The sequence below is a fragment of the Podarcis tiliguerta genome (assembly GCF_965153285.1).
Source record: "Podarcis tiliguerta genome assembly, chromosome: 13".
In the NCBI taxonomy this organism is placed as follows: domain Eukaryota; kingdom Metazoa; phylum Chordata; class Lepidosauria; order Squamata; family Lacertidae; genus Podarcis; species Podarcis tiliguerta.
In genome coordinates this window covers 45,677,795-45,690,629 of record NC_139546.1, presented here as the reverse complement: position 1 = coordinate 45,690,629, position 12,835 = coordinate 45,677,795, and the positions used below count along the sequence as shown (strand labels likewise).

The 12,835-nt window shown below is 39.5% G+C and overlaps 1 protein-coding gene and 1 long non-coding RNA gene across 2 annotated transcripts; both read left to right on the top strand.

Moving 5' to 3' along the window:
• Positions 1 to 4,266: 4,266 nt before the first annotated feature.
• On the top strand, positions 4,267 to 7,782 carry LOC310662648 (vomeronasal type-2 receptor 26-like; the record flags this gene model as incomplete). The annotated part of the gene is made up of 4 exons (XM_083409592.1): positions 4,267 to 4,814; positions 6,485 to 6,776; positions 7,160 to 7,253; positions 7,658 to 7,782. The coding sequence occupies exons 1-4, from the start codon at positions 4,603 to 4,605 to the stop codon at positions 7,780 to 7,782; spliced, it is 723 nt and encodes a 240-aa protein (XP_083265718.1). The 5' UTR covers positions 4,267 to 4,602.
• A 97-nt stretch (positions 7,783 to 7,879) lies between these two features.
• On the top strand, positions 7,880 to 12,616 carry LOC310663271. Its single transcript, XR_014504460.1, has 4 exons — positions 7,880 to 8,023; positions 9,215 to 9,442; positions 10,960 to 11,086; positions 12,220 to 12,616. It is a non-coding gene; the product is annotated as an uncharacterized lncRNA (long non-coding RNA).
• Positions 12,617 to 12,835: the final 219 nt, after the last annotated feature.

The window sequence follows — 12,835 nt, the reverse complement described above, 5'->3', positions numbered from 1 at the left end:
CACCCTTCAGAGTTGAACAAGGTTGGAGCTTTGTATTTGGCAAGTAGGGAACTGTATATGTATGGGGCGGGGGAGGGGAGATAGGCAAAACTGGGCCCCATCTGACCTCGTTGCATGCCTTGCTCATCACTTTATAGACCCTTTACAGTCCACCCTATTGATGTGACTTTCTGCCCATCATTTTGACAAAGGCTTTGGAATGCCTAGCAATGGCTACCAGCACTTACTGAAGGAAAGGCAAAAACATCCTAACTTGGAGACAATTAAATATGGGAGCAATATATATATATATATATATATATATATATATATATATATAGGCTCTGTTAAAGCGTGTTCTCTCTGAAATGAGAGCACATGTTGCGGTGGGGTCTGCCAGGCCAACCCTCTGTTGCCAGGCAGGTGAAATGGTGATTGCCTGAAGCAACGATTGGATGACCAGGTTGCTGGTTGCAAATTGGGTGGGTGGGACCAAAGGCTTTAAATATTGGGGCACTCCGCTTTTGCTTTCTCTTTCGCTGAGTGCATTGGATCACCCGCCCGCCCTGTGTTCGGGTTGACCTTGCTATGCCTGTCATGGGGTCGTCTGCCGTTGGGGTAGGGGTCTAGTAGGAATTTTGTCCATTTGGCTGATTGGCTGGTGCCATTTGGTTTTTGCCTACTACTTAGCAATTCGTCACAACTTGTAAGGTTGTTTGGCATTGGTTATAAAAATTGGTGAAGGAGGGGTCAGGATAGGCTGGGCCTGCCCCTCCAATGGTGGTGTGGAAGGGAATTCCGTTAAAGGAATCCTGGGGCTTGCCACAATTTCGTCCAATCCCTGAAATGGGACCAGGGCTGGCAAGCCTTGGGGAGCAGGTTGGGTGAGTGGTGAGGGACTGTCACTAAGCTCAAGTGATCACCAATATTGTTTTCCCTTCACTGGCTTCTGAGGGAGATCGCAAAGTCAGGTCAGTCCCAGGCAGGGGGACAGATAGTCATAACCAATGCCTAAGCAACCACTCACAGATTATGTATTTTAATAAAGTTGTGGCCAAAATTATGCCAAAAACCTTAAACAAAAATTATGTGTGATTTGTGAATTATTTTGAGGGGTTGCTTGGGGACCTCCACATGCAACTGTCCACCAAAAAAAACAAGGGTCCACTCACTATGTCATCTTGATGTCACAGCATGGCCACTTAAAAAGATGTTTTAAAAAAACAAACACAACTGTGTCAGATTCAGCAGGAATGTGATGAGTAATTCAAATATACAACCAGCTCTCTGACAATAAAGTAGGTACAAATTAGATCAACAAGATAAATAATGGCTACATAGTCAGCATAAAACACAGATGAATTGCAAATGGAGTTTAACTTTCTTCTATTTGTCAGATATGGCTGACTGCTTCAGATGCCCAGAAGATCAGTATGCAAACAAGAAGAAAAATGGATGCATCCCTAAAACTATCAACTTTCTTTCTTATGATGAACCTTTAGGGATCAGCTTGGCCTCACTTGCTCTTTCTTTTTCCCTGATCACAACTTTGGTGCTTGCAATGTTTATTCAGCACAAAAACACTCCCATTGTCAAAGCCAACAACAGGGATCTCACCTACGCTCTCCTCATCTCCCTCCAATTCTGCTTCCTCTCCTCCTTTCTATTCATTGGACACCCTGGCAAAATGACCTGCCTTCTTCGCCAACCAACTTTCGGCATTGTCTTCTCTGTGGCTGTTTCCTGTGTGTTGGCCAAAACCATAACTGTAGTTGCAGCTTTCATGGCCACCAAGCCTGGGTCCAGTATGAGGAAGTGGATAGGGAAAAAGCTGTCCAACTCCATTATCATTTCCTGCTCCCTCATTCAAGTGATTATTTGTACTGGGTGGTTGATGACCTCTCCGCCGTTTCCAGATCAAGACATGCACTTAGTTACAGAAGAAACCATTGTGCAATGTAATGAAGGCTCAGTGACCATGTTTTACTGTGTCCTGGGCTACATGGGCCTCCTGGCCATTGCCAGCTTCATTGTGGCATTTGCAGCTCGCAAATTACCAGACAGTTTTAATGAAGCCAAGTTCATTACCTTCAGTATGTTGCTGTTCTGCAGTGTTTGGCTGTCTTTTTTCCCAACCTATCTGAGCACCAAAGGGAAATCCATGGTGGTGGTGGAGATCTTCTCTATCTTGTCCTCCAGTGCTGGATTATTCGGCTGCATCTTTGCCCCTAAATGCTACATCATTATTCTGAAGCCAGAGCTGAACAACAGGGAGCAATTGATAAGGAGAAGGATGTAAATTTATTTTCTTTCTATATTCTATTGTATGTTATATATATAAGGGCTTTATGTGTAAAAGTGGTTACCTTGAATACATCTTCCGAGGTGAATCTCTTTTGTTAGATTAATTTGGGAAATTTAGGGTTTTGAAATTAAAGCAGATTAAAATCCTCTCTCACCTCAGGAGTGAGGAACACCTTGCTGGTGGTACCTGTTTTGCCCAGCTGAGGTTTCAATTCTCAGGCCATTCCTGGCAAACTACACCCACCTTATTCTCAGATGACATCATATGGGACTTCATAGGAACAATCAGGAACTGAAGGTGAGTTCCCAGATTGTCTCTTCCCAGAAGATCCCCCTGGAGGGATGCTTCCAGCCTTCCCAGCCCCTCAATTTGAAAGTCATATAAGAAGATTCTGCAGGACTTTGAGGAACATCAAGAGAGAGATCTTTCTATGAGCATGTGAAACTCCTATGTTACCTTGTAAAGTTGTCTGTTGCTCATGAAACCTTGTTGTATTTATTGGACTCAGATGCAGCTTTTTTTGTATGTTTTTATATTTGCCATCATATTGTGCTATTATCCTGTTCTGATACTATATTTGTATCAGAACAAATATGGGACTGATTTAACTTAAATTACTCTGTTCTGTAATACTGAATTATATTTATTTCAGTAAAGAAACATGTTAACTAAAATAAAGTATCTGAGTGTCTTCCTTGAACCTTAAATGCTTTGCTTGCTGATATCGAGCAGGGATAAATACTCTCCTCAATGTGGTGGCGCTTTCTGGGATAATCTAAGAAGGTATTGTAATTGCTGAACAAAAACTTTGATACATCAAAGGCATACTCAATATTTACATTATGTAGGGCAATATATGCCCCACAGATTTAAGAACAGCACAGAACAAATCATATGTTTGGATGGTTCCACAAAAAGAATAATAGTAATAATAGTAATAAAAAAACAACTTTTATTTATATCCTACCCTCCCTGGCTGAAGCAGGGCTCAGGGCAGCTAACGTAAAATATATAACATGGGTATAAAATTAAACAGTAATTAAATTACCTCCTAAAAACAGGTCAGGATGAAATTAAAATCTAATTAGATGGCTTTCCGCAGGATTAGGGTTGGGATCAGTAAATGCTCATCAGGCCCAACTGTTTTCAACAGGTATCTAAAAGAACAAACTTATTGTGAATGTATTAGGAGTTCCAAAAGTTTGCCACATCTTAAAGGGAAATAGCACTGGAAGTGGCCTTTATCTCAAAATTTAGCACTCCTGTTTACTCAATGAAATAACTCTTGAATTTCCTGTTGTCATTAGCTTACCATGAAAAAGTCTTTTGGTCACTGTAGTTTGTTGATTTCATTCATTAGAAAATTCTCCTCTGAAACTGCAAATTGATGAACTTTATTTGCAGTATGGTGACAAAATTCTACCAGCACAGACTTGTCTTGGCAATCAGAACCCCATGATCTTACCCAATATCACTCGAGGGTTAGACATCTATGATGTAATAATAATAATAATAATAATAATCCTTATACTCAATAATACCCCCAACAACTACTAGATTTGCCTCCCATGCTCTGCTTCATATTTTCAGTGTTTTTGCTTACCCAGAATATTACCTTGAATTCTGATAATGTTTTGTGATGCTCTGAATAGGGAACAGAGCAACGTGAATGTGTAAGACAGTATATAGTAGGCATGAAACCCTATTAAAATTTAGACTAGGTGTTCTGTGCTCTTCCCTTTCTGGTCCCACTCACCAAAAGCTTAAAGTTTATGAAAGGTTACCCAGAAGAGAATTCCCATTTCCTTGAAGATAACTGGTGTTGAGAAATGGTCTTAATCTCAAAATTTAGAACTGCTACTTTATATCCTGATGACAGTGTCTTCAGTCACAGTTTCATGTTGTTCTTAACACACCAAAGAAAAACTCTTCTGTCACATTATTATTATTATTATTATTATTATTATTATTATTATTATTATTTAAGCAGCAGGATTGGGAGTAAAAAAAGCAAAAGTCTGACTCAGACTCAAAACTCTGAATAAGTAAATAACGTTCCTATTCTGCAATTACTCAAATCACTGCAATTTCTTCTCCAGATCAAATCCCCAGTTGGCTTCCTGAAGAGAAGAAAAAAATCAACAAGCAAGTCTAAAAGTGTTTAAAAAATAAGCTCATATGTTATGGAGAGCTAGTGTAGGGGGAGAGACAGACAAGGCTCTATGAGTTCAGTTCAGGAAAATATAATTTATGTTACTTCTCAAGGAATGTATTTGCAACCCGTTGATGAAATGTTTATCATAAGCTAGGCTGTCAGGATGTTGCTATTGGTGTTGCTGTTTTTAATAACTCCTGTTTCTATTACCTCTAATTCTATCCACTGCCCCAGGAATAATCCTTTTCCTGTTCCACACGAGTGGTACCAGCCAGGTGAATTCATCATTGGTGGAGTTCTTTCTCAGAGCTTTTACAATTTCTATGAAATTTTGTATAAGGATCACCCATCACAGAACGTTTTTGATGTTTCATAGTAAGAATCTTCCATTCCCCCTCTAGATTGCTCTTTCCTTTCTTTCATGCCTTTCAGACAGGAATCCTAAAGGGAGGGCCTGTTTTATCACTGACATTTTCAAGCTGCAGTGGGAGCCATAATTTGTCTGAATATTTGAATTAAAAAACCTTCTTTGTGTATTTTTTTAAAAAAGAATCTAGCCATTGTCGCAGTTTATTTGAATGAAATGGTGTATTTACAATCTCTCTGCAGTATACTTATTGTGAGGAGTGGGGAAGAGAAGAGTGAAAATGTAAATAAATAGTTAAGGTTACATTACAGCTAAAGGTAGGTAGCCGTGTTGACCTGACACAGTTTGTTCTTGGTATAAGCTTTCATGTGCATGCTAGTATCTGAAAAAGTATGTATGCACACGAAAGCTTATACCAAGAACAAACTTAGTTGGTCTCCAAGGTGCTACTGGACTTTTTTATTTTATATATATATATTGATTACAATATATACACCATTCTTCGATCTCCCAAAGCTTCCTTTCCTTTTGAAGGAGTATTATATTTTACTACCTCATATTCAAGGTCCTTTACAGACTTGAAATTCTTAGGTTAGTTGTATTGCTGCTGACATTCATGAGGGTATTTGTCTTTCTATTATATATTTATTTTGTGGATCCTGAGCTGGGGGAAAGAAGAAAAAAAAACTCTATGGGAGGAGTTACATCATGGTGAAACTCCCTGGGCCTAAATGTAAGTTCAGAAAGTTATGGAGGGATATGAAAATTGGTTGAAATTTGTTGAGGCAGGCAGGGACTGCTACAGTTCACGTTAGATAGCACAGAGAAACCTGATATTGTCAGAATGGGGCATTACCTCAGAAAGAGAGGCTGATATTGGGCTAGAAAACCGAAAGAAATAGGAGACAAATTTTGCCATCAGCTATGTATTTCTGTATGAAGGTAAAACCAGTGAAATCTGACTCTCCTTTCTGCAAGATCAATGACTGTCCTTAGCTACAGTAGCCTGCACACCTGAAAACTGTAGTTCTAATTTGCAAGAAACTTTCCTGACTCTACCGCAAATGTATACAGTGGTACCTCGGGTTACATACGCTTTGGGTTACATACGCTTCAGGTTACAGACTCCACTAACCCAGAAATAAGAACTTAGAAATAAGAAATAAGAACGAACCCAGAAATAAGAACTCAGGTTAAGAACTTGGATTCAGGATAAGAACAGAAATCGTGCTCCGGTGGCACGGCCGCAGCAGGAGGCCCCATCAACTAAAGTGATGCTTCAGCATAAGAACAGTTTCAGTTTAAGTACGGGCCTCAGGAACGAATTAAGTACTTAACCCAAGCTACCACTGTACTGAGAAAAAAGGCTATCTGAATTCATAGGGACATTTGCATAAGGGTGTATAAAACTGCAGCTTTCAGTTAAATAAAGTGGTCGGCTATTTAAGGAGAAACAGATTTGCATTTTTGTTTTTCTTGATCAACTGAGATAGAAATGTCATGCAATAGCAGAGCAGCATGTATGTGAAAGTATCATGCAAAGTAGTAATGTCCTGATCATTGGACAGTATGCATTTTATTAGCTTAGATGTATCAATTACAAATACAACATTTTCATTTCAGTTTGAAACAGAAGATGTCCAATATTGTAGTATATTCATATTTACTTTATTTGCAGTATGGTGCCAAAATTTTATCAGCACGTCCTTGCATTGGCATTTGCTGTCAAAGAAGTCAATGAGAATCCCAACATCTTGCCCAATATCACACTTGGCTTCCACATCTATGACAGCTATTATGATGCAAGGATGACCTATCGTACGACTCTAGATCTCCTCTTCAAAATGAGGACATTAGTCCCCAACTACAAATGTGACACCCAGAAAACCCTCATATCCACCATTGGGGGACTTGGCCATGATACCACCTTCCATATGGCAGACACATTAGGTCTCTACAAGATTCCACAGGTAAGAGGTATGAAGGGGTCAATGAGTATCTTTTCTTCCTGCCTCTAAGGGTTGCTTCCATGTTTGTTCTAGACGGAGCGGACCTATTGGGAAGAATTCTAGTCAGTAGTTTTACTGAGAACAGACTCATCAAAATGAATGCATCCATCTTAGTTATGATCAATAATTTAAAATTTAGTTATATACAAGCCTTATATATCATTATCCCATATTCCGTGTATATTGCTTTTTCTGCTTTATTTCTAGGGATATGAGATTGATCTGGTCACAGCTCAAATCAAAATGTGCAGTTAGAAAGTTTAGAATCTGTTGAATAAAAAGCCAAAAGGTACAGGACGAATGTTTTCCATATAACCTGAAAATATATGTACATTTTCTTTCAGTTTGCATATGGTTCATTTCCCCCAACGGAGAGTGATGCAAGTCAGGTTCCTTCCTTTTACCGCATGGTGCCCAGTGAAGCCCACCAGTATCTTGGTATAATCCGCTTGCTTAAGCATTTTGGATGGAAGTGGATTGGCCTCCTTGCTCTGAATGATAACAGTGGAGAACGTTTTTTGCAGACCCTGGAGCCATTGCTTTCTCAAAATGGAATTTGCTCAGCATTCACACAAAAAATTCCAAAAAAAGTCCACTTTGATAATGTGGATGATATGCATCATATAGCTTTACATATGTATATACAAATCAGAGATAATAAGGTCACTACATTTATTGTTTACGGAGAATCTTTGGCAATTATATCACTGAGAATTATTATATTTCTCCCAGATCCTACAAATAAGAAAAACACATCATTTAAAAAGGTATGGATTTTTACAGCAAGGACTGATTTCATATCTATGGGTCTTCTTAAGGTTTGGAATGTTCTGCTCTTCCAGGGTTCCCTTTCCTTCACAATCCACTCACAAAATATTCCAGCTTTCAAGGAATTTCTTCAGAGCATAAAGCCTTCCCAGAGCCAGGGAGATGCTTTCATCAAAGGCTTCTGGGAGCAAGCATTTGACTGTATTCTTCCCAATTTCGATGTGCCATTGGAAGACAGTGGTATGTGTACTGGAGAGGAGAGATTGCAGAGTCTTCCAAGGTCTCTGTTTGAAATGAGCATGACTGGTCACAGTTACAGCATCTATAATGGTGTCTATGCTGTGGCTCATGCCTTGCATAACATTTACTCCCCTAGATCCAAGCAGAGAGCAATGGGGAAAAGTGAAAGATTAAAACTTCAGAATCTGGAGCCTTGGCAGGTATTGTTCTGAGAATGAAGAGAAAAAATATTATCATTATCTGCATGACTTTATCTACCACTGGAACTTAAGACATTTCTGCTTGGTTATGTAATAAAACTATTATTATTTAGAAGTCATCTGAAGGCAGCCCTGTATCGGGAAGTTATTAATGTTTGATTATATTTTAATATGTTTTGGAAGCCTCCCAGAGTGGATGGGGCGACCTTGCCAGATGGCTGGAGTATATATAAAAAATGATGATTATGATTAGATAGTATTCCTGAATATTATGAAGAAATTTAATTCATCCACATGAACTGCTGCTAAGACTACAATAGCTAAGAATATCTGAATGGTTGGAGAAAATTTGGTCCATAGTAACTATGATTACACCAACTTATAAAAGAATACATATAGACCAGCCTAACAGCTCTATGGAAAAAAACATATTTTTTGTTATATTTTGGAAAAATAAGTTCAGTTATAATGTCCAAGCTTATGCTGCTTTCAACCTCTAGTAATTGTATTTATTTAGGCTCTTTAATTTCATTTATTTATTGTTAAAAGAAAAGAAATAAGGACTTTATCAAATCAGGAATCAGAAGTTCTGTTTAAATGGTATTGAAAAATTGTATTCACTGGAAAAAAATAGTGTTTGCATCTTAAATTGTATATTTCTTTTCGCCAAATAACATTTTTCTTAGAGTTCTTCACCATACAATAATATAACAGCTACAAAAACTACAGTCAAAACAGGAAGAATGCCGAGTCCTTTCCTAGAGGCAATTCACAGCTCTCGCCTGAGATCCCTCCTATTTCCTCCTTCCTCTCACTTTGGGGGCTAATGCTTCCCTGTCTCCCACCTAGGGCCCTCCATGACCACCCCTAAGAATAGTTAATCCCTGGGCCTTAACAAGGGCCCCAAATATAGGACCTCAGAAGAAAAGAAGAAGAAAAAAGGTAAGAGGGAAAGGAGAAAATAAAGGGAAAGGAATATTAGAGATAAATAAAAAGGGCTTCCAAAGCAAAATAAAGTTTCCATCTGTTGTGTCAAAATCACAGATATTTCGCACATGTTCTTTGTTAACTGAACCTACGTTATTATACCTAAATAAGATTCATGAAGACATTTTTCTGTAAACCATGGCATTTTATTCAAAATCTCATTTATGCCGATTCCCATTCAACTTCATTTTCTCTTTCTAATAGCTGCACCCTATTCTTCGTGACATTTCATTTAACAACTCAGCTGGAGAAACCGTGTCCTTTACTGATCAAAGAGAAGTGGGAGGGGGATTTGACATCATGAACATAGTCACGTTCCCAAACAGGTCTTTCCTTCGATTGAAGATTGGATGGGTTGATTCTGATGCAGATGATGGAAAAGAATTCATCATTAATGAGGACATGATTATATGGCACAATGATTTTAATCAGGTCTGGAATCTATACAGGGGTGCCAAGTTGAATAAAATATTGGGGTGGGGTAGTAGGCCCTGCGCCGATTAATCAGTTGCAAGACGTGGCTCATGTACACATTTGGAATGACAATGCCCATCACCTTTGGGAGACGGTAGGCGCCTCAATTATTATATTGAGGGTATATGTGAAGGGACATTGGCTCCTAGAGGTTTGCTCCTGTGTCTCTAGAGTTTACTTGTAGGGCCCACATTCTCCTACTGATGAGCATACTGATATACTCCTCCACTGAATTCTTGTTTAAGCTACTTGTACAATGACCTCTTAAGCCGGTGGGGCAGAGTATGGATGATATTTCAGGTTAACTTGTTTCATTCACTTTGAGTTTGTGGCCTCAAAGGCAGTGTGAATTTAAAAAAGGCTTACCAAATACTGACAGGCTTAGGAGAGTGGCAGAAGATTTGAATATCTGCCACATATGATATTTCCGCTATAAAATTTCTGAAAGTTAGTTAATAAAATGACCCTAGTTTTATCTGCATTTTGTCTTTTGCCTCTTTCATTCCTGTTTCTTAAGAACAACAACAACAATAATAAATTTTATTTATACCCCGCACTCCCTGGCCAGAGCTAGGCTCAGGGCGGCTAACACCAGTAAAATTACAGTAAAAACATAATAGGAAAAAACCCCAAAAAATTAAAATACAGGTTAAAATGCAATTTAAAATGCAGCCTCATTTTAAAAGTAGTCCATAGATCAAAACAATAAGGGGAGGGAAACATAAGTTTCAGACTAAGTCCAAACCAAAGGCCAGGCAGAACAAGCCTCTATCTTGCAGGCCCTGCAGAAAGATGTCAAGTCCCAAGGGCCCTAGTTTCTTATGACAGAGCATTCCACCAAGTCAGATCCAGTACTGAAAAGGCCCTGGCCCTAGCTGAGACCAATCTAACCACCTTGCGACTTGGGACCTCCAAAATGTTGTCATTTGTGGACCTTAAGGTTCTCCGCAGGGCATACCAGGAGAGGCGGTCCCGTAGGTACGTGGGTCCTAGGCTGCATAGGGCTTTAAAGGTCTAAACCTGACCCTGTACTCCACCGGGAGCCAGTGCAGTTGGTAAAGCACTGGATGAATGTGATCCCATGGCAAGGACCCCATAAGGAGCCTCGCTGCAGCATTCTGCACTCGCTGGAGTTTCTCGGTCAACTACTGACAGGTTTAGGAGAGTGATAGAAGTTTTTAATATCTGCCACATAAGGTATTTCCGCTATAAAGTTTCTGATTTCTGAAAGTTAGTTAACAAAATGACCCTAGATTTATCTGTATTTTGTCTTTTGCCTCTTTCATTCCAGTTTTTAACAAAAATGGGCTGATGGTTGGACAATATATTAAGCAGCAATCTGGTGCCAATGTTTCTGGGATGAGAGATCCCCTTTCTTCTCTCTTCTTTCTTATTCTTTCTTATTTGAACTTCAGAAGCTGAAACATTCTTTCAAATATTAGTCCCTTCTGAAATGATTTCCTGTTTATTAATAGGTGATGCCCATTTCTGTTTGCAATGACTACTGTCATGAGGGCTATCAGAAGAAAAGTAAGGAAGGACAGAAATTTTGCTGCTATGATTGTACTCCATGTCCAGAAGGGAAGATTTCAAACCAGAATGGTATGTGACAGTTTTCATTGTACAAGATTAACAAATCTCTGTTGAAAACCACACTATCCTGCTTGGAGTGGTGTGAATATTTTATTGCTACTTTCCAGTAACACGTCATCAATACGTTCAAAAACAAAAGAGCCTGGTGAAATCCCAAGCTGGTGGATCTGAAAGCAATCCCCGCATCCCAAAAAATGATTTCATTGTACACATAATTTAAGTGAACCCAGTGCTTATTTTCCCAGTGTGCCTTCTCCTAAACATTTTGTGTATCTAAGTTTGGCCTCAGTGAGAAGCAATATTTCAATATGAGTAGGAAAAGAAGAGTACCCCAAACATTTTTTAAGAAAAAAAGCACTGAGTGAACCTATCAAGTAGTAAAATGGTACAGAAGTTGTAGATTTGCAAATGATGTGTGTAGTCAGAATGAAGCATGCTAGACATCATCCATGGTGTAATTAGGCCAGAACTTTATTCATTATGCTTCAGGGAAGAGGAAATGTCATGGCACTAATTCCAACCAGCATTTGCTGTTTGAATGGCATTCCACTTGATGTTATAGGTGCATTCGACATCCTTCAGGGTTGGACAAGGTTGGAGCTTTGTATTTGGCGAGACAGGCATTCAGGTTCCCAGGAGGGAACTGCATATGGGGGGGGGGCAGAGACAACACTGGGCCCCATCTGTCCAAGTGGCATGCCTTGATCTTTTCACTCTTTACAATCCACTCTATTGATGTGACTTTCTGTCCATCATTTTGACAAAGGCTTTAGAATGCCTAGCAATGGCTACTGGCACTTACTGAAGGAAAGGCAAAAACATTCTAAACTGGAGACAAATGAATATGGGAGCAAAATACCTTTTCGGGGGTGGGGGTCTCTGTTAACTGCCCACCCGAAAAACCAAGGTTCCACTCACTATGTCAACTTGGTGCCACAGCATGGCCATTTAAAAAAAATGTAAAAAACCCCACAAAACCTCTATCAGATTCAGCAGCAATGTAATGAGTAATTCAAATATACAACCAGCTCTCTGACAATAAAGAAGGTTTGAAATAGATCAACAGGATCAATAATGGCTACATAGTCAGCATAAAACACAGATGAAATGCAAATGGAGTTTGGCTTTCTTCTGTTTGTCAGATACGGCTGACTGCTTCAGATGCCCAGAAGATCAGTATGCAAACAAGAAGAAAAATGGATGTATCCCTAAAACTATCAACTATCTTTCTTATGAAGAACCTTTAGGGATCAGCTTGGCCTCACTTTCTCTTTCTTTTTCCCTGATCACAACTTTGGTGCTTGCAATGTTTATTCAGCACAAAAACACTCCCATTGTCAAAGCCAACAACAGGGATCTCACCTACGCTCTCCTCATCGCCCTCCAATTCTGCTTCCTTTCATCTCTTCTATTCATTGGACACCCTGGCAAAATGACTTGCCTTCTTCGGCAAACAACTTTCGGCATCATCTTCTCTGTGGCAGTTTCCTGTGTGTTGGCCAAAACCATCACCGTAGTTGCAGCTTTCATGGCCACCAAGCCTGGGTCCAGTATGAGAAAGTGGGTAGGGAAAAAGCTGCCCAATTGCATTGTCCTTTCCTGCTCCCTCGTTCAAGCGATTATTTGTACTGGGTGGTTGATGACCTTTCCACCATTTCCAGATCAAGACATGCACTCAGCAATGGAAGAAATCATTGTGCAATGTAACGAAGGCTCGGTGACCATGTTTTACTGTGTCCTGGGCTACATGGGCCTCCT